The 22,723-nt window shown below is 44.1% G+C and overlaps 1 protein-coding gene across 1 annotated transcript in view; it reads right to left on the bottom strand.

The window, feature by feature from the left end:
• Positions 1–22,723, bottom strand: part of vps35 (VPS35 retromer complex component) — a 117,438-nt gene that overhangs the window by 18,211 nt on the left and 76,504 nt on the right. The window contains exons 12-15 of the mRNA XM_056278242.1: positions 19,846–20,053; positions 12,914–13,069; positions 12,310–12,432; positions 12,026–12,205 (exon numbers count right to left, since the gene is read on the bottom strand). Coding sequence (XP_056134217.1) covers positions 12,026–12,205; positions 12,310–12,432; positions 12,914–13,069; positions 19,846–20,053 — 667 coding nt within the window. The remainder of the gene's footprint in view (positions 1–12,025; positions 12,206–12,309; positions 12,433–12,913; positions 13,070–19,845; positions 20,054–22,723) is intronic.

Genomic DNA, 22,723 nt, shown 5'->3' with positions numbered 1-22,723 from the left:
GTCTATATAAGGTCCCACTGTTGACAGTGCATGTCAGAGCAGAAACCAAGCCATGAAGTCAAAGAAATTGTCTGTGGACCTCCGAGACAGGATAGTATCGAGGCACAGATCTGGGGAAGGGTACAAAAAAAAATTCTACAGCTTTGAAGGTCCCGAAGAGCACAGTGGTCTCCATCATTCGTAAATGGAAGAAGTTTGGATCCACCAGGACTCTTCCTAGAGCTGGCCGCCCAGCCAAACTGAGCAATCGGGGGAGAAGGACCTTGGTCAGGGAGGTGACCAAGAACCCGATGGTCACTCTGACAGAGCTCCAGCGTTCCTCTGTGGAGATGGGAGAACCTTCCAGAAGGACAACCATCTCTGCAGAACACCACCAATCAGGCCTTTATGGTGGAGTGGCCAGACGGAAGCCTCTGCTCAGTAAAAAACACATGACAGCCCGCTTGGCGTTTGCCAGAAAGCACCTAATGGACTCTCAGACCATGAGAAACAAGGTTCTCTGGTCTGATGAAACCAAGATTGAACTCTTTGGCCTGAATGCCAAACGTCACGTCTGGAGGAAACCAGGCACCTCTCATCACCTTGCTAATACCATCCCTACAGTGAAGCATGGTGGTGGCAGCATCATGCTGTGGGGATGTTTTTCAGCGGCAGGAACTGGGAGACTAGTCAGGATCGAGGGAAAGATGAATGGAGCAAAGTACAGAGAGATCCTTGATGAAAACCTGCTCCAGAGCGCTCAGGACCTCAGACTGGGGTGAAGGTTCACCTTTCAACACGACAACGACCCTAAGCACACAGCCAAGACAACGAAGGAGGGGCTTCGGGACAAGTCTGTGAATGTCCTTGAGTGGCCCAGCCAGAGTCCAGACTTGAACCCCATTGAACATCTCTGGAAAGACCTGAAAATAGCTGTGCAGCGACGCTCTCAATCTAACCTTACAGAGCTCGAGAGGATCTGCAGAGAAGAATGGGAGAAATACCCCAAATATAGGTGTGCCAAGCTTGTAGCTTCATACCCAAGAAGACCTGAGGCTGTAATTGCTGCCAAGGGTGCCTCAACCAAGTACTGAGTAAAGGGTGTGAATACTTATGTACATGCAATATTTCAGTTTTTTATTTTTAATACATTTGCAAAAATTTCTACAAAACCTTTTTCACTTTGTCATTATGGGGTATTGTGTGTTGATTGATGAGAAAAAAAAAGGAATTTAATCCATTTTGGAATAAGGCTGTAACATAACAAAATGTGGGGAAAGTGAAGGGGTGTGAATACTTTCCGGATGCACTGTATATACATTTTTATTCAATGGCCCAACATTCTTCACTTATCACAAAATTAAAATACACTTTGATTTTCACTGCTCAAACTTCGAAAGAGTTGTCCATACATGTTGACAGAAATTTCACTTGTCCTGGTTGTGATTTCAGTGAAATCAAGTTTCCTGTTTTAAGATGTATGCTCTGGGATTAAGGACTAGTTTTAAATTTGGCCCTACATATTTCAAGATGAGCCAACTTGTTTCAAGTAACGGAATAATCATACTCCACTGGTATTAAGTAGTTTCCACTTAAATTAGTGATTTGATTTCTTGTTCCTTTTTTCAGTGTGCTAAAATAATGAATGCAAAAAAATGAGTTAATTATTTGCTTCATTTGCACCTTTTTCAACTCCAAGAATTTGGTAGTAATCTTTACAGCTCTAGATTTTTTTTTGTGACAGCATCCAGCTGTTCTGACGTGTATGGTTTAGCGTTGGCTGTGTCTGGGGCACCCTCCCCTGATGCGGTGGTGTAGCAGTCTAAGCGTCGGCTTTGTGTCAATGCAGTTGTCCACTGGGGACCGGGGTTTGCGCCTTGGTCTCATCAGATCCGACTATGGCCGGATTCAATGAAGCAGCAATAACTGGCAGTTGGCGAACGCATACAGTACGAGGGTGGGTGTTTGAACTTGAATAGGGAGCAATTTGCCACTAAATTGAGAGAAAAAGGGAAAAATCAGAAAAGAAAAAAAAAAAATTTGCTAATATTCAGTGTATTTCTCTTATTACTGTGCTGTAGCAAGTCTGATCTTAAGTAATTTGATCTAAAAACCAGCATTTTCTTCTTATTTCAAGCCTTTGAACACTATCCGAGCCTACTACTGCCAATCCAGGGAGGGCTGCAGACAACCACATGCCCCCTCTCCAATACATGTGGAGTCGGCAGCCGCTTCTTTTCACCTGACAGTGAGGAGTTTCACCAGGGGGACGTAGCGCTTGGGAGGATCATGCTAGCCCCCCCAGTTCCCCTTCCCGCCAAACAGCAGCCCCAAACCGACCAGAGGAGGCGCTAGTGCAGTGACTAAAGGTTACATAACCACATCCTGCCTCCCACCCGCAGACACGACCAATTGTGTCTGTAGGGGAGCCTGACCAAGCCGGAGGGAACACGGGGATTCGAACTGGTGATCCCCATGTTGGTAGGCAACAGAATAGACCGCTATGCTACCCGGATGCCCTGTAATCTCTCATTTCTATCGAATGATTTTATTTGTACATCAAAGGAAAGTCGGAAAAAGAACTGCAGCAATATCTTCTTTGAAACGTGGGAGGAAATCTGCAAGGAGCCACATCTGGTTACCTGCTCCAACAACTTGAGACTCAAATGGAAACTTATAGACAGATATTCTATAACACCAGACATAACAGGAAGATTGGCTCATCCTACTCCAGCAGTCGCTGGAGGAATTGTGGAGAAACAAGCTCAAATTGTGAATATTTTGGTCATGTAAGAAATTGAAAAAAAATACTGAGATGATATCTATCAAGCCCTCACTATTATTTCATAAATACAATCCCTCAGGACCATTCAATAACACTACTGGGTGTTATTCCCACAGAACTTGCAAAGGCAGATGTCAGTCCTATCTTTCTTTTTGCTCCTCACAGGAGCAAACAAGGGGATTACAATATGGTTGAAACCCACTGCTCCAATTTATGATTCTTGGAAACCATGTTTGTGGGAAATAATCCTTAATTTGGGGTTGTAAAAGCAAAAAATCTATCAAAAGATGAAGCCCTGCAATGTCCAAAATGAGAAACCAACACCTTTTTTTCCTCTTTCTTGCACATAAATATGATCAATATAAAATCTTATGCATTATGTCTTTCATGCATTTCTGTGTACCCCGTCTGACTGTACTTTCACTATGAGGTATTTGAATAAAAAAAACAAAACAAATAAAAAAAGAAGAGCCCCTTACAAATTTCAAAATTTCTTGCACCTTAATTCACTTGGGTGGACTGACATCAAGCTGACGTTCTATTTCTCCAGTTGGCAGAATATCTGTTGGTTATCAGAAGATTGTCATCAAGACGGTGCTGCAGATGGCTACCTCAGTTCTGCGCTCTCTTGTACTTTTTCTGTTTTTGTTTATTTGTTTAGTTTCCAGCGCCCACTCACTGATCACATACAGTAGGGAAGAATGTTTAAGCCTCCAAATGTCCACTGTACAAACTGGACAGACTTTTTTATCGATTTTAACTGAAAGTTTTAACGAAAGTCTTGTCAAACTTTTGGCTGGGGCAGCTCTGTGTGGGCTCCAGCGGAGATCCTGATGAGGTAAGCGAGCTGGTGCACTTGTTAAACTGCGACAATGAGGATTCTGAACCACTCTCCTGTCAATTCACATGGCGAATGTCCGCTCTCTGGCCTACTCCTATACGGAAAAAACTCGGACTTTTCCAGATCTGCCGCTGTGTGCCTCACTGAAACCTGGCTTAGTGCACATATACCAGAGAGTACACTTCATTTGCCACAGTTCCAATTCCTCTGAGCGGACCGCAAAACAGAGCTATTAGGAAAGAAACAGGTGGTGGCATATGCTTCTACGTAAATGAAGTTTGGTGTACGGATGTCGCAGTGCTGAAGAAATCATGCAGCCCTCACTTAGAAAACCTTTTCATTGACTGTAAACCATTTTATTCACCGCGGGAATTTTAATCATTTATTCTGGTAAGTGTCTATATCCCACCCCAGGCTTGTGTTAAAGAGGCGTTAAAACATCTGGCTGGCTGATGAAATTACAAAACACGGAGTGCAAACATCCAGACTCCCTTCTCATTATCCTTGGGGATTTCAACAGAGAAAATCTCATCCACGTACTGCCAAAATACAGATAGCTTGTTAAATGCCCCACCAGGTGAAAAAAAACTGGATCGTCGCCACACAATATTAAAGGACGCCTATCTCTGTCCCCCGTGCTACCCTGAGACTCTCTGATCACCGTCTGATTCATGTTACCCCAACCTACAGGCAGAAACTAAAATCTGCAAAGCCTGTGGTTAAAACTGTGAGAAAATGGACCAATGAGTCAAAACTTGAGCTCCAGGCCTGCCTCGACTGCACTGACTGGATTGTTTTTGATGCTGCATCTACAGATCTGGACGAACTTACTGACACTGTCACACCTTACATCAGCTTTTGTGAGGACGTGTGTGCCCACCAAAACTTTCTGTACCTTCAACAACAATAATTTATTACTTTATTTTATTATGATTATTATTATATTATTTATTATTGTATTGCTGCTTTTATGCTGTGTCTGAAATAAAGATCATTATTATTATTATTATTATTATTATTATTATAATAAGGTCTGGTTCACAGCAAAACTCCGGCAGCTTCGTCAGGCCAAAGAAAAAGCCTACAGGGGTGGAGATGGGATCCGGTACAACCAAGCGAGAAGTACACTCACAAAGGAGATGAGAGTGGCAAAAGGTGCTCCTCTGAAAAGATGAAAAACAGGTTTTCTGCCAACAACCCATCATCAGTCTGGAGAGGTTTGAAAGACATTACCAACTACAGGAGACCCCCCCCTCACACACACACACACACACTGCAGGGAATCATCAACTGGCTGACGGTCTAAATGGGTTTTACTGCAGGTTTGATAAGTGCACTTTCACACCCCTCAACTCTCTAGCCACAACACACAACCGACTCCACTCCCTGCCAGCCCCTCTCCCCTCCCCACCAAACCCCCACCCGCACTCAGGATCTGTTTTGAGGACATGCAGCAGCTCTTCCAGAGACAGAAGACCAGGCACCGGGCCCGGATGGCTTGTCACCCTGCTGTCTGAATGTTTGTGCTGACCAGCTGGCCCCCATTGTCACACTGATCTTCAACAGATCACTGGAGCTGTGTGGAGTTCCTTCTTGCTTCAAGAGCTCCACTATCATCCCGGTCCCCAAGAAACACTGTATCACAGGATTAAATGAACACAGGCCCATTGCCCTAATGTCTGTGGTCATGAAATTCTTCGAGACTGGTGTTGGCCAAACTGAAGGAAATCACAGGCCCCCTCTTGACCCCCTGCAGTTTGTCTACCAAGTAAACAGATCAGTGGAAGATGCAGTCAACATGGGGTTGCACTACATCTTCCAACACCTCAACTCCCCAGAGACACATGCAAGGGTCCTTCTTTGTGGACTTCAGCTCAGCATTCAACACCATCGTCCCAGATATCCTCCACTCTAAACTCATCCAGCTCACTGTACCAGCCCCCATCTGTAAGTGGTTTAAAAACTTCCTGACAGACAGGAAGCAGCAGGTGAGGATGGGAGGTAGAAAAAAAAAATCACATCCAGCACCGGGACAATCGGCACTGGCACCGCCAAGGATGTGTTCTCCCCTCTATTCTTCTCCCTCTACACAAATCACTGCACCTCAGGTGACCCATCTGTTAAATTCCTGAAGTTTGTGGATGACACAACCATCATTGGCCTTATCCGGGATGTTGACAAGTCTGCATACAGACGGGAGGTTGAACAGCTGGTCTTCTGGTGCGGAACAACCTGGAGTTGAACACACTCAAAAGAGTGGAGATGACAGTGGACTTCAGGAGGAGCCCCCAACACTGCCCCCCTCACCATACTCAACAGCACGGTATCTGCAGTGAAAACCTATCGCTCTCTAGGTTCCACAATCTCCCAGGGCCTACTGTGGGCATCCAACATAGACACAATCATCAAAAAGGCCCAGCAGAGGATGTACTTTCTCAGGATGTTCAACCTGCATCAGGAACTGCAGATTCAGTTCTATACTACAATAATCCAGTCTGTCCTCTGCACATCCATCACTGTCTGGTTTGGATCGGCCACCAAAGAGGACAGGGACAGACTACAATGGACAGTTAAGTCTGGAGAGAAAATCATTGGCGCCAACCTGCCCTCTATTCAGGCCTTATACATCTCCAGAGTCAGGAAACGGGCAGGCAACATCACTGCAGACCCATTACACTATGGTCACAACCTGTTCCGACTACTCCCTTCCGGTAGGCGCTATAGAGCACTGTACGCCAAAACAACCAGATATAAAAACAGTTTCTTTCCACAGGCTGTCACTCAAATTAACGCTTAACACTGTCAAGTAAATCTAACCATTTTGTATATACTATACTGTACAGTACATTATATGTATACTGGTACGCTCTGTTATGTCCATCTACCTCAGGCATATATGCAAGTAACTTGCTAACATCTATTTCAGCTTCTCTGATATATTCTCTGCACTGTGGCACTTTCATCTCATCTCATCATCAGCCGCTTCTCCGGAGTCAGGTCACGGTGACAGAAAACTAAGTAGGGCACTGCAGATGTCCCTCTCCCCAGCAACGCCCTTCAGCTCCTCCTGGGATATTCCAATGCGTTCCCAGGCCAGATTGGACATGTATTCCATCCAGCGAGTTTTGGGTCTACCCCAGGGTCTCCTCCTAGTTGGATTTGCCCGGAAAATCCCCAGAGGAGGGTGACCAGGAGCCATCCTAATCAGATGCCAAAACCATCTCAATTGGCTCTTTTCAACGCGAAGGAGCAGTGGCTCTACTCTGAGCTCCCTCCGGATGTCCAAGCTCCTCACCCTATCTCTAAGTCTGCTCCCAGACACCCCACGGAGGAAACTCATTTCAGCCGCTTGTAGCTGCAATCTCACCCTTTCAGTCACTACACAAAGCTCATGACCATAGGTGAGGGTTGGAACGAAGATTGACTGGTAAATTGAGAGCCTTGCCTTCTGGCTCAGCTCCCTCTTCACCACAATGGTCCGGTACAACGTCCACATTACTGTTGATGCTGCACGAATCTGCCTGTCAATCTCCCACTACATCCTACCCTCACTTGTGAACAAGACCCTGAGATACTTGAACTCCTTCACTTGAGGCAACAACTCATCCCCAACCCGGATGGAGCAATCCACCATTACCTGGTAGAGAACCATGTCCTCAAACTTGGAGGTGCTGACTCTCATCCAGGCCATTTCACACTCAGCTGCACTCACTCTGTCCAGTATGCGCTGGAGGTCGCATTCTGATGAAGACGACAAAACCACATCATCTGCGAAGAGCAGCAACACAATTCTGAGGTTCCCAAAATGTACACACTCCTCACCTTGGCTGTACCTTGAGATCCTGTCTATGAATATCACAAACAGAATTGGAAACAAGAGACAACCTTGGCAGAGTCTGACACCCACCGAAAACGTGTTTGACTTTATGCCGAGAATATGGATGCAGCTCTCACTTTGGTTATACAAGGACCATTGCACTTTATTGTCTCTTATTTTGCCTGTATATAGCCAAATCTTGTGTATATATCTGAAGATTGTTGCGTTGTTATTCTGTGTTCACTGTAAGAGCCACGAAACTGGAGTCAAATTCCATGTGTGTGCAAATCCACATGACCAATAAACCTGACTCCGATTACCTAGCCATCTCACTTTATGTGTGAAACCGATTAATCCTCATGTCACATTGTTTTCCTAAACTTTTATATTTGTTTCACACTGCCTTAGCTAAATGTAACATATTGTTAGTCTTACTGTTGTATTCATTCTGTTGAGAAACTTTTTTTTCCTGCCAATTTCTGTACCCAAACAAAATTAATAATCATGTATAGCATGGTGGCCCAGTGGGCCTGTTGGCTGGGAGCTATACCAAAACCTGCAGGTTACCTCACTATTTTCTGTCTTGTCTATGTTTTTTAATATTTGATTTCTTTGATTTGGTGGGGACCTGTAGGCTGGGAGCTAAGCCGATGCCTGAAGGAAACCTCACAATTTTCTGTCTTGTCCTTCTGTGTATAAATATTTGATTTCTTTGATTTGGTGAAGGGCCTGTGGACTGGAAACTATGCTAAAATCCTACAGGTTACCTCATTATTTTCTGTCTTGTCCATCTGTGTTTTAATGTTTATTTTTTATTCTCTTTTATTCTGGTGGGTCGGTGTGTTTGAGATATTTCCATAAGTGCACTGGCTACCTTATGTGTACTTCCCATACTGATTGTGTGTTGTATTTTGCTTGGTTTTTTTTCTATGAAATAAAAGGGGAAAAAAACACTGTTGCCTCACAGCAAGAAGGTCCTGGGTTCAAATCCCAGGCCGTATTCAGGTCCTTGTGTGGAGTTTGCATGTTCTCCCCGTGTCTGCGTGGGTTTCTGCTGGGTGCTCCAGTTTCCTCCCACCATTAAAGGCATGTATGTTATGGTTAATACTCCTGTTTGGGCCCCTGACCAAGGCATGGTTAAAAGAACTGGAGCTGGTCCACAGGCGCTGTACTGCAGCTGCCCGCTGATCCTATACAACATGATGGGTTAAATGCAGAGGATATATTTTGTTGTATGCTTGCTTGCATACAGTGTATTTCTTTTTCTTCCTTTGTTGATACTATGTAGATTGATTGATGCTTGCTTTTGCTACTGCTAGCAGTTAGCTTGGCTTTTAGCTGTCAACTGCTAATACATCTGCTGCAGTGCTATGGCTTGAGCTGTGTTGTCCTCTCTGATAGGAGCTACAGCACTCTTCTTTGATTACACTAGATGTTACTGACACTCCATTCCCTCATCCATTGCCTCACTGACAAATGAGCAAGAAAAATGTAGAAGGCCAGATGGTGGTGGATTTTGCAAAAAGGATGGAAATGGTTGCGGTAAATACATATTTCAAGAAGTGGGAGGAGCACAGGGTGATATATAAGAGTGGAGTAATGTGCACACAGATGGACTGTATTTTATGCAGGAGGCGTGATCTGAAAGGGATTGGAGACTGCAAAGTGGTCCCAGGGGAGAATGTAGCTAGACAACATTGGATGGTGGTCTGTAGGATGACTTTAGAGACCAAGAAGAGGAAGAGAGTGAAGGCAGAGCCAAGGATCATATTGTGGAAGTTGAGGAAGGAAGGCTGTTGTGTGGAGTTCAGGGAGGAGTTAAGACAGGCACTGGGTGGTAGTGAAGAGTTGCTGGATGGCTGGGCAACCACTGCAGAAATAGTGAGGGAAACAGCTAGGTAGGTACTTGGTGTGTCATCTGGACAGAGGAAGGAAGGAAGACAAGGACACTTAGTGGTGGAATGAGGAAGTACACCCAAGTATAAAGAGGGAGAGGTTGGCAAAGAGGGAGTGGGATAGTCAGACGGATGAAAAAAGTAGACAGGAATACAAGTAGATGCAGCATAAAGCAAAGAGAGGCAGTGAAAGCAAAAGAAAAAGCATATGGCGAGTTGTATGAGAGGTTGGACTCTACAGAAGGAGAAAAGGACTTGTAATGATTGGCTAGACAGAGGGACTGAGCTGGGAAGGATGTGCAGCAGGTTAGTGTGATGAAAGATAGGGATGGAAATGTGCGGACAAGCGAGAGGAGTGTGTTGAGAAGGTGGAAGGATAACTATGAGGGGCTGATGATGAAGAAAATGAAAGGGAGAGAAGGTTGGATCGTGTAGGGATAGTGAATCAGCAAGTTTGATAGCAAGGAGGAAGTGAAGGCAGCTACGAAGAGGGTAAAGAGTGGAAAGGCAGCTGACACAGACGACATACCTGTGGAGAAGTGGAGATGTTTAGGAGAGATGGCAGTGGCGTTTTTAACTAGATTGTTTAACACAATTGTGGAAAGTGAGAGGATGCCTGAGGAGTGGAGAAGAAGCATACTGGTACCGGTTTTCAAGAATAAGGGTGATGTGCAGAACTGTAGCAACTACAGAGGTATAAAGTTGATCAGCCACAGCATGAAGATATGGGAATGAGTAATAGAAGCTAGGTTAAGAGGAGAGGTCATGATTAGCGAGCACTAGTGTTGTTTCATGCCATGAAAGAGCACCACAGATGTGATGTTTGCTTTGAGAATTTTGATTGAGAAGTATAGAGAAGGTCAGACGGAGTTACATTGTGTCTGTGGATTTAGAGAAAGCATATGACAGGGTGCGAAGAGAGTGGGTATGGTATTGTATGAGGAAGTCGGGAGTTGCAGAGAAGTATGTAAGAGTGGTGCAGAATACATATGAGGGCAGTGTGACAGTGGTGAGGGATGCGGCTGGAATGACAGATGGGTTCAAGGTGGAGGTGGGATTACATCAAGGATCGGCTCTGAGCCTTTTCTTGTTTGTAATGGTGATGGACAGGTTGACAGACGACATCAGGCAGGAGTATCCATGGACTATGATGTTCGCAGATCAAATTGTGATCTGTAGCGAGAGTAGGCTGCAGGTTGAGGAGAGGTGGCGGTGTGCACAGAATAGAAGAGGAATGAAAGTCAGTTGAAGCAACATGGAAAACGTGCATGAAAGAGGGAGCACAGCGGAATAGTGAGGATGCAAGGGGTAGAGGTGTTGAAGGTGTATGAGTTTAAATACTTGGGGTCAACTTTTCAAAGTAACGAGGAGCGCAGAAGAGAGGTGAAGAAGAGAGTGCAGGCAGGGTGGAGTGGGTGGAGAAGAGTGTCAAGAGTGATATGTGACAGAAGGTTACCAGCATGTATTAAAGGGAAGGTTTACAAGGTAGTGAGACCAGCTATGTTATATGGTTTGGAGACAGTGGCACTAATGAAAAGACAGGAGGTGGAGCTAGAGGTGGCAGAGTTGAAGATGCTAAGATTTTCACTGGGAGTGATGAAGAAGGACAGGATTAGGAACGTTTATATTAGAGGGACAGCTCAGGTTGGACGGTTTGGAGACAAAGCAAGAGAGGCAAGACTGAGATGGTTTGGACATGTGTGGAGGAGAGATGCTGGGTATATTGAGAGAAGGATGCTGAATATGGAGCTGCCAGGGAAGAGGAAAAGAGGAAGGCCCAAGAGGAGGTTTATGGATGTGGTGAGGGAGGACATGCAGGTGGCTGGTGTGACAGAGGAAGATGCAGAGGACAAGAAGAAATGGAAACGGATGATCCACTGTAATAGACACCTAACAGCAGCAGCTGAAAGTAGTAGTTGTAGATTCCATATTACCTTGCTTTGAGTATAATCTTTGGTTGTACATTATTACTCTTTTACTCTTTCCTGTGGCGTTGTTCCTCATTTGAGTCAAAGGCCTAAGGATAGGGGGTGTTGTTTATTGTGCTGACCGTAAAGCCCTTCAGGACTATCTCAGGACTACTTGGGATTCTGGGCTTTACAAATAAACTTGACTTGACTAACAGTCAGCAAATCATGGCTTTTCAATACTAACATGCCCATAGCAACAGAGTGAGCATGTCATTGAGAAGTTGAGGCTGGTTGAAAATAGTAAAATCTATTCGACACTTTTTGTGAAGGAAAAATCACATATCATATTGACTTCTTAGATGCCTGGGATGTCTTGGAAGATAATTTAAGAAGAGTGCAGGTGCTCCTTAAAAGCAAGTGGTGCACTACTGTTTTATTGTAGATTCTTTAGCATGCATTAACACATGCAAAGATTTCTTCCAAAAAGCCATCCAATGATACGCATGATGAGTGCATTCCACAGCTTTACCCATTCAGGTTCGCTAAATTTGAGCAAACCCTAAGAAACCAGGCAGAAAGCTACTCTGAATATTTGATGCAACATAACAGAAGGGATATGCATGAACATATCAATAATTAAATGATGTCAGACAGTCCCCTTAATCCGAAGGGGACAATAAGGGGGTTGGTAATTTCAAAAGGGGAATGCTTCTTTTTATCATTGACGGGGGACAAAAGCCCCTTGCATCCTCAAATCGACCCCTGGCTCCAAGTAACTGAAATTCTATTAGTCATTACCTGTGACATGAACTCATAGGCCACCGTTTCATGGTTTTCAAAGATGATTTCACCTGCAGCCAGCGCCCCCTGCAGGAAGAGTCTGAGAGGAAGCTCAGCTAGCTCAGCCTTGATGAGAGCACTGATGGTCTGACGAGCAAAGGAAAATATCTTCTGACATTTTTTCTCCCACTTGTCATCCTGATGAACATTGGTTGAGAGAGAAAGAAACAAGAATTCGGAATTAGCAGTATGTAGTGCTGAGAAGAAAGGCATTATGTATGTGTGTGCTTGCGTGTGTGTACCGAAATGGAATTCTCCTTATATCTGAAGGCCAGATGATAAGCTGCAAATACCAGCGGAGGCAGTGTATACCGGATCCTTTGGTTTCCCCCAGCTCCAAAATGCTTTCGGGCTGTGTTCAGAATCTGACAGCAGAGCAAGATAGAGTTTAAGATACAATCCTCAAGATTTAATGCAAACAAATACATACTTTACATTGCTGATGTAGCTAAATCTGTATGTGTGATACGATAGCGTTTTATATCTTCACTGTAGCAGCCAATTACAAATGAATAAAGAAGGTAGAGGGTTAAACAAAAGTCACTATGGCTTTAAAAAAAGGGCATTTGACCTTCTCAACTATTAATCTTTCATTAAGGAGTGAAAGTAAACCTTTAAATTTGACAAACACTAATTTTGTATGTTATGATAAAAAATATCTCATGTGAACATTTTAAATATGACAACATTTTACGCCATCTCGCTCGACCTCAACATCAAATAGCAGCATACATGTTTTTTAATTTACTTAAGTTTTTGAATGTCACAGAGTGCTTTACTAAGCAAACAACCAAAGACTATCAAAATAAAAATGGAGTATGGATAGAATGGAGGAGAGTTCCAAACCAGGTACTGTTGGTCAGGGTCTTCTGAATGCAGAAGGTGAATGAACCGGCCCACCAGGCTCTGCTCTTCAGCAAAATCCTCTGGGTCAGGGTCCTCAGCTGGCTGGTCTGGCTGGTCCTGGATGAGCGTTGACACCAGGTTTAGAATGGCATCCACCTTGAGGAACAATGAAAGGAGAGGAGGGAAGCGGATTTGATGCTGCAATACCAATAGTCATTTTTAAACAGGATAAAAAGACAACATTATGCCCCATCTTAGCATACAGCTGGGGTGCCCAACCAGTCGATCGCGATCGACCAGTCGATTGCAGACTGATTGCCAGTCGATTGCGAGATGATTTTGAAGAACTGAGTTAGATTTTGAAAAAAAAAAAAAATCGGTAGTCCCTTGTGTTCACATCTTGATTGACATCGAATCTGACCAACCATGAAGAGGCAAGGTCAGCACTGGTCCTGTATTAGTCAGATTCAACATCAATCAAGATATTATTGGTCTCTCACTCGCGAGCTCTGACGTAACTTAGCGTCAAAGTGGAGAGACGAGAGCCGCGGCTAACGGTAACAAGACCGACTTCTCTTTAACTTTATTGTGTGTGTTCAGCGACAAACAACAAAAGTGGCAGAAGCCAAAGATCGAAACCTTATCATTTCCACAGTGAATGGGAGGAAGCTTATTTTTTCGCTTACTCAAACGCAAAATCCATCTGTCTGATCTGCGCCGCGATTCTGTAACCCAACCAGCTACAAAGAACTGGTAAGCATCCAGACTTTTGTGTGCTTTTAGGTCAGCACCTGTGTGTGGGGACACTCCGTTGGTAACATAGTGGTACAGATCGTGTGGATTGAACTCGGGCAGACTGGACGGTTTTGCTAGATCCGTGAACACATTGGTAGGAAGAAGGTACGGGTCGGTAGCTAACCCTGCTATCGCTAGCTTCTCCACGTATCGCTTTGTGCCGTCCTACAAGGTGACTCACTTCACAGGGCAACTCCACAACATTACTCTGACTATTGGTAGCCATCACTTAAATTTAAACTATAATAGCTACTCATCCGTCGCAATATTTTGTTTGTTTTTGTTGTTCGCTTTTGAATTTCCCGGTCTATCACTTCCCGCCGTCCGTCATGGCGTTCATATTCCCCACGAGTGGGACGTGACGTCACGTGCAAAGGGTCAATACCGAAGAAGGGTCATTGGGAGCGCCATTTTAAAACGGTGCCCAAAAGCCGTGATACAGATTTCCCAGTGAAAACAGCTCTACTAACCAGAAAACTGCAGGCGTTGAAGTCTCAGCTAGCAACGCAGCAGTCCATTTTTACGAGACCCAGCGCCGAGTGTGAGGCTGCAACGACAGCGTCGCATCGCGTCAGTCATGTTCTTGCTAAACTGGAAAAGGCGTTTGCTGTGGCTGCGGCTGCACTCTTCGGTGACTTCAAGAATAAAACGGACATTGTGAATGCCATTAAAGACGTTCAACTACCCCGGAATACTGTTACACGGCGCTGTGAGGAAATGGCCAGGAGTCTTCATGAGCAACTGAAGAAGGACGTTGAGGCATGCGAGTGTTTTCCCCTCCAGTTCGACGAGTCAACCAATATGGCGGATGTGGCGCAGTTCTGCATTTTCATTAGAATGGCCTCTGACGACATTATGAGCGCAGAAGAAGAGCTGCTCACTATTTTTCCACTTAAAGGACAGACTAGAGGCAAAGATATTTTTCAAGGATCCATGGAATTCGTTAACCAGAATAAACTGGCCCCTTTTAAACCCATCTGCATTACAACTGATGGCGCACCTGCTATGGTAGGCCGTACTAATGGGTTCGTTGGATTGTGCAAGCAAAGTGATTCTTTCCCCGACTTCCTTAATTATCATTGCATAATTCACCATTAAGCACTGTGTGGGAAGATCTTAAACATGAAAGAAGTCATGGGTATTGCTATGAAGATTGAGTTCTCGGCAGAACACACACATCTGTTGCTGCATACGGATGTAAAATGGCTGAGCAGAGGCACATTTTGTGGAGAGATTCAGTGAGTTGTTGCTTGAAATCAGAGATTTTCTCAAGCTCACTAAATATACACAGCTAGAGAACAACAAGTGGCTTTTGGATTTGGCATTCCTAACCGATCTCACCAGCATGTTGAATGAGCTGAATTTAGAACTACAGGGACGGGATAAATGCGTAATAAACATGATCAGCTCAGTGAACGCGTTTAAAAGCAAGCTCCGACTGCTGTCAAGTAGGCTGCAATGCAGTGACCTGCGAAACTGCTCACATGCAGGCAGAACTTAAACGTCAGGGTAACGACACAGCACAGCTTGGTAATGCACATTATGAGGAGCAAGTTCAGAGCATCTTGTCAGAGATTGATAGGCGCTTTACTGACTTTGCATCCATTGGACCTGTTGCCAGCTGTGTTTTCCATTTGGAAGTATTGATGTGGATGACATTGCCTCCAAAGTGGCATCACTGTTTCATATGGACAGCCCTGCTGTGGAGAATGAGATCCTCACACTTCAAACTGACATTGAGATTAAATCCAGGGCAACACAAGGGGTGAAGGGAGCGTTCTGGGAGCTACTGCTGCAGGACAAGTACCCCGTCCTCAGGAGATCTGCCATGAACTTCGTAGCACTTTTTGGATCAACCTACCTGTGTGAATCTGCTTTTTCTCACATGAAGATCATCAAGTTGGAAGTACAGATCCACAATGACAGATGACTGCCTTCTGGCCTGCCTAAGGCTACCTGGCCAGAATATTGAGTAATGGACAGAAACAAATATCCCCTGCTCAATTAGAAGGGATTGCTAAAGCACCCAAGCCTCAAACAGTCAGACAAATGATGACATTTCTGGGCATGACAGGCTACAGCTCAGACTGGATAAATTACTATACTGCTATTACAGGCCCGTTGCGCAGTAGGATTAAGGCTGAAGGAACTGAAAAGTTAAATGCTCCCCTAACATGGACACCAGATGGGGAAACAGCGTTTGTAACTTTGAAACAACTGTTACAGCAGGCACCGGCATTAGCACTTCCGGATTATGAAAAACCATTTCACCTGTATGTTTCCCACAGGCAAAATCATGCAACAGCTATTCTTATGCAGCACACAGGGGTGGGAAACAAAAAACAACCTGTAGCATATTAATCCACTGCATTATCACCAGTGGAACAGGGACTGCCACCCTGTTATCAGGGTCTGGCTGAAACTTACCTGGTGTATGAAAAAGCATCGACTATCAGTTTGGGATATGAAGTGCAAATACATACTCATCACAAATTGGCAAATTTGATTGAGAAAGGCAAATTTGTACTTACTACCCAAAGACTGAAGACCTATTACAACCTGCTCCAGTACCCAGATGTGAAAATTAAACATTGTGAGACGGTCAACCCAGCTGATTCAATCCCGCTACCAACAGACGGGATACCGCACGACTGTGACGCAGAAGTGAACATGTTTTCAAAGCTACGTGCAGATTTGCAAGCCGAACCTATAGAGGATGCTGATTTGTGCTACTTTGTAGATGGCTCCTGTTATAGGGACAATGATGGGTTAAGGCAGGATATGCGTTAATCCAGATGGATGAAACCGAGTGTCCAGTCACAGTCAAAGCAGAACAATGTGCGCAACCTTGCTCTGCCCAATTGGCGGAGCTAATAGCCTTAACTGAATGTCTGTTGGCAGAAAATAAGTCAGTTATGATTTATACAGACTCTGCTTATGCACATGGCATGTGTCATCTGTTCGGATCAATATGGAAATCAAGAGGGTTCAAGAAGACTGATGGTTCACCCATACAGCATCACGAGCAAGTCATAGCACTGATAGAGGTGATGATGCAGCCAAAACAAATAGCAATTATAAAATGCAAAGCGCACAAAAAAGACAAATCTAAGGAAACAATTGGAAACAATGCTGCACACGAGGCCGCCAAAAGGGCTGCAACCTCATCAGTCATAGCACAATTAGCATTAACAGCAGAAATAACGACAGAAATCACAGAAAAGGATATTGCTGATATCCAAGCAGCGGCATCAGATGTGGAGCGGTTGCTATGGCAACAAAGGGGGGCTTCCCAAGACTCACAGGGCATATGGAGAAATCATGAAGGTCTCCTGGTTGCAAAAGTTGACCTACTCTCCCTAGTGATTTTGGATGCGCATGGTATTGACCATTGTGCAAGGGGGGAGGTACTAAGAAAAACAGCACAAATGGGATTCTGGTCACCAAAATTACAAACACAGACAGATGCAGTACTAGGACGATGCAAAATCTGCATAAAAACAATGTTAGGAAAGGCATAACTACCGTAATTGGACACATCCCTATTCCGGAGGGACCATTCAAACACATCACAATGGATTTCGTAGACATGATAAAGCCGATTCAAGGAAAAAGATACATGCTGGTAGAGGAAGATCGATTCAGTCGATGGGTAGAAGCCACTCCAGCCAAACATCAGAGTGCTGACACGGTCATAAAATTCTTATGTAGAGAAGTAATCCCTAGATTTGGGATACCATCTTTGATAAGCTCAGACAACGGTAAGGCCTTTGTAGAAAAAACTATTAAAGGAATGTATCAGAAGTTAGGGATAAAACAAAGGCTAGGATGTATTTACCACCCTCAATCACAAGAGATGGTAGAAAGGGTGAATGGAACAATAAAAGCCAAGCTAAACAAGATATGTGCTGATACTAAACTGAACTGGGTAGATGTATTACCGCTTGCTTTAATGGCATATAGGTCCCAGACTAACCGCAAAATGCAACTAACCCTGCATGAAATGTTAACGGGCCGGTCCATGCCTACACTGCTGTACAGATGCATGCAAAAGGGACCTAACTTGGGGTATTGGAAAATTGAATAAAATTGTATGTGAAGCAACTGTCTAATGTCCATCGAGTTATCGATCAACAGGAAAAGAGTAAGGAGAAGGAGTGGTTTACAGACCAGGTCCCAGACCAGATCCAGCCAGGCGACTACATCTACGTGAGGGTCCTCAGGAGGAAGTGGAACACCCCGAGATGAGAAGGATGATATTGAGTGGACAACTGTACAATAAGACAACTGTAGAATAGGACTCAGTTTCTCAAAACACGTCAGTGACGGGGTGAAAGACCCGGCTGACCGGCATTATGGAAAATATATCACTCAACACTGGGATTGGACCTGTTAAACGACAACTCCCACAAACTAGCTATTGTGAAGATGAAATGTTATGTTATTGTGCAGACCTCTCCCCTTGCTTTCTGACATCCACAAGCAGGTTAAAGCAGTCTTTCCCCAGCAAGCATCCAGACCACTACATGACTTGAGGCCAGGGGACTGGATAGTGGTGAAGGACCTAAGAAGAAAGGATTGGAAGCAACAGAGGTGGACCGGGCCATTCCAGATCTTATTGGCAACAGAAACAGCAGAGATAGATGACAGCACAACAATGCCCGACACATAAGGGGAACTGATCTGTCCCCCGTTTTGTAACTGGTGCACAGGGAAGGGTGAGAGACTGCACTAGGCGCTCTCGTTTCCCTGAGCTCAAGAAACCGGACAAAAATTAGGGTGACAGTGATGTTACCCTACTGTAAGTGAGAATGGCGCCCCCAGTAGACTGGATTCTGCCCTGTCATAACAAGGATGAGTGTTTATAAAAAATGAAAAAAAAAAGTTAGTGTATGATATACTGTATGAAAGAAAGATTATCATGGCTGATCATAGGTAGAGATTCTAGCAGTGCTCAAAGCACTTTAAAAAATTAGTAAGGAATAATAAGAACAAAAAATTAGAATGTTAAGAGTCAAGTTGGAAGAAAAAGAAAGTAAGTAAAGGAAGGACATAGAGAGGTTTTGAAGCAAGGTTGAGGCCTTGTAGGCCTCAAAGGGGGGAAATATATGGTAGTATGCAAGGGCACATGTGGGTATCTGTTATTTCATGTGACTAGAGTGACAAACAAGTGTGGCAAGAAGCACAAGGCCATATAACCAGGACATAACATCAGTAGAAGATACATTTGTTTATGCCCAAAAGTATGATAAGTGACATTCCATCATGTAAGTGTCACCCTTATTACACAGAAAACAGTAGCAGCAGTAGTAGTAGCATATCAAGACAACCATTAGACTGTCAAAGGGGGAGGACTGAAGACATCCTAACGTCATCCTTACATTAATAGATAGGCCGATTAACAGCAGGACATTGACTGACGCAAGTAGATTGTTCACTAGATTTGTAAATGGTGTAAAGACAGGGAGGCTTTTGTCTGATTTTCAGTCACTCTGCAGACCTGACTCAGACTTTGTTGATTCGTCAATAAAAGTCTTATTTTGAAGGATCCTCGTCTCATTGAGTTTTTTTGCAAGTTCTCTGTATCACTGGCCACCACACTTGTGCCTGTTAGCGCTCTAAGACTGACTGAATAGGAAGTTGACTTATTGATGGGGCTATCTACTGTGTTTTGCTATGTTTATTCTCAACTAAATATTTGCTGTATTTGTGGCCACCTATATGAAATCCTGTCCATAACTTGTTATGTGATTATAATGTATGATTGATCAAATCTGATTATGATCACTAACTATAATGACACGTCTGTTGATCCCTGACCTGTGTACTATGTGATGTTTTTGATGTACTGCCCCACCCAGCTGTTGGGGCAGACTTTTGTAATTGGTTGTACATTGGCTGCATTTAACCTGGCTTTGCAGTGTACTGAACATACTCTGACGAAGGCGATAACAGCCGAAACATGTCAGCCTGACCAAAATAAAAACGGTGAAGATGGATTGATATCTTTTAGATGCTCTATTTTATTTCAGTCTTGTGTGCCACCTCAGACTTTTTGCGGTATTTTTAAAAAAAAATAAATGTAAATATTTGAAAACTGCACAGCTGTGTGTGTGCGTGCGCGTGTGCAGACTAACCTGCTCCTGCGCCACAATAGTGGTATTGTAGTCTAGTGTGTTGCTCAGCACATAGCAGCTCATACTTTTGCGTGACTCGTAGTCAAAGTACTCAAAGAGCGGTGGGAAGTGCTTAAGCTGCAGCACTGTGAGGATGTTGTTGTAGGTGTCCACCGGAATCTTCAGCAGTCTGGTGAGCTCTTTTGACACTGCACTGCTTGTTGCAATACTGGAGAAGGAGAGAGGAAGGAAGGAGAGGGAGAAAACAAAGGGAAATTGGAAGGAAAATTAGAATACATGAGAAATAACAGGGTCAGGAAATAACAGTTCGTTCTGCATGTTATCGATACTCAACACATACTAGATGTTGCCACAGATGTCTGCCTCAAGTTGTTGCTCTCTTCTACTTCGTACTTGTTACTGCCATTTCTGGTGGTCCAAACAGGATCACTTCTATGAAAGAAGAGCTTCTGAACATCAGAGACTCTAATCCAGGGGTGGGCAATCTTATCCAGAAAGGGCCAGTGTGGGTGAAGGTTTTTGTTCCAACCAAGCAGTTACACACCTGTGTCTCCTAATCAAGTTCCTCAGAAAAGACCCTACTGGTTGATTACTGGGATCAGGTGTGTAACTGCTTGGTTGTAACAAAATCCTTCACCCACACTGGCCCTTTCTCGATTGCCCACCCCTGAAACGCTATTGTTTTTGTTTTGATTCTTCTTCTGCCCTAAAAGTATCTGTAGGTTAAACAGTGAGAGCTACAATTACCAATACCGGCAGATGTGTTCAATATTCCACCCAATACTCGGGAAAAAATAATAACACCAACTGACCGGATCAGGGATGGGCAACATGATCCAGAAAAGGCCGGTGTGGGTGCAGGTCTTTGCTCCAACCAAGCAGTTACACACCTGAGTCTACAAATCAAGGTCCTTAGCAAAGACTATTGGTTGACTAATAGAATCAGGTGCGTAACTGCTTGGTTGGAACAAAGACCTGCACCCAAACAGGCCCTTTCTGGATCATGTTGCCCATCCCTACCACAGATGATGCTATATTAGTCCATTTCATTATGGCCCATAACCTCCAAACTCTAAGCCATAAAAACAAATGATTTTTTTCCTAGATTCCTTGAGTCAACACAAATCTATATGTCTATATGGGCCATGTCCATTTCCATCTCACAAGATTTTCCACCATTTTTAATTTTTTCCAAAACTGTTTTTTGCTATTCCTCCTTCAAATTTAGTACAATCTTCACCCAAGTTTGGTAAATGGCCATACTGGACTGTCTTTATGCATGCTCAATAATCCAGGTAGGAAAATCAGAGAAGGTTGAATCAGGTCATCCGATTACAACTTTTACTGATAGATAAGTTTCATCACTCATCTAAGTGACCTCTTCAGTCAGACTGAAGAGGATGGTAGGCAGTAATGAACATCACATTCAGAACACTATAGATTTTGTGGATAAGTCAAGGGACATCATTATGGAGACGAATAAAAAAAAAAGGTCTCTTATGATGTTATGTTGTTCTCCCCATGCGTTCCTGCTGCTGAAGCAGTGGAGGTCCTCCATATGAAATTACAGGATGACCCCTCCCTTAGCAATAGGACCACCCTTAACACTGACCAAGTGTGTCTTCTCCTGAAGCGGTGTCTTCAGTCCACGCACTTTACATACAGGGGGCAGTAATATAGGCAGAAACATGAGTGCAATATGGGTTCCCCAGTTTCATCTATAGCTGCCAATGTGTATGTGGAAGAAGTGGAGGCAATGAGGTGTTTAGAAGAGATGGCAGCGGAGTTTTAAACTACATTTTTTAACACAATCTTGGAAAGTGAGGGGATGCCTGAGGAGTGGACAAGAAGCATAATGATACCGATTTTCAAGAATAAGGGCGATGTGCAGAGCTGTAGCAACTACAGAGGTATAAAATTGATCAGACACAACATGAAGATATGGGAAAGAGTAATAGAAGCTAGGTTAAGAGAAGAGGTGACAATCAGCGAGCAACAGTATGATTTCATGCCACGAAAGAGCACTACAGATGCGATGTTTGCTTTGAGAATGTTGATTGAGAAGTGTAGAGAAGGTCAGGAGTTACATTGTGTCTTTGTAGATTTAGAGAAAGCATATGACAGGGTGCCAAGAGAGGAGGTGTGGTATGGTATGAGGAAGTCGAGAGTTGCAGTGAAGTATGTAGGAGTGGTGCAGGATATGTAGAGGGAAGTGTGACAATGGTGAGGTGTGCAGTTGGAATGACAGATGAGTTCAAGGTGGGATTACATCAAGGATCGGTTCTGGGCCCTTTCTTGTTTGCAATGGTGATGGACAGATTGACGGACGAGATCAGGCAGGTGTCTACGTAGACTATGATGTTCACAGATGACATTATGATCTGTAGTGAGAGTAGGGAGCAGGTTGAGGAGAATCTGGAGAAGTGGAGGTATGCACTGGAGAGAAGAGGAATGAAAGACAGTAGGAGCATGACTGAATACATATGTGTGAACGAGACAGGACAGAGGAATGGTGAGGATGCAAAGAATAGAGGTGATGAATGTGGATGATTTTTTTTTTCCTTTGATAACTCTATTGATCCCGTAGGGAAATTATGCTCTGCATTTAAACCATCCTAGCTGTGTAGCTAGAAACAGTGGGCAGGCGCCATGCAGCACCCAGGGACCAACTCCAGTTCGTCTTGCCATGCCTCGGTCAAAGGCACAGACAGGAGTACTAACCCTAACTAATATGTGTCTTTTTTGAATGAGTTCAAATACTTGGGGTCAACTGTTCAAAGTAACGGGGAGTGCAGAAGAGAGGTGAAGAAGAGAGTGCAGGCAGGGTGGAGTGGGTGGAGAAGAGTGTCAGGAGTGATTTGCGACAGAAGGGTACAAG

The sequence above is a fragment of the Lampris incognitus genome, chromosome 4 (genome assembly GCF_029633865.1).
Source record: "Lampris incognitus isolate fLamInc1 chromosome 4, fLamInc1.hap2, whole genome shotgun sequence".
Taxonomy (NCBI): domain Eukaryota; kingdom Metazoa; phylum Chordata; class Actinopteri; order Lampriformes; family Lampridae; genus Lampris; species Lampris incognitus.
This window is presented reverse-complemented; position numbering and strand designations above follow the sequence as displayed.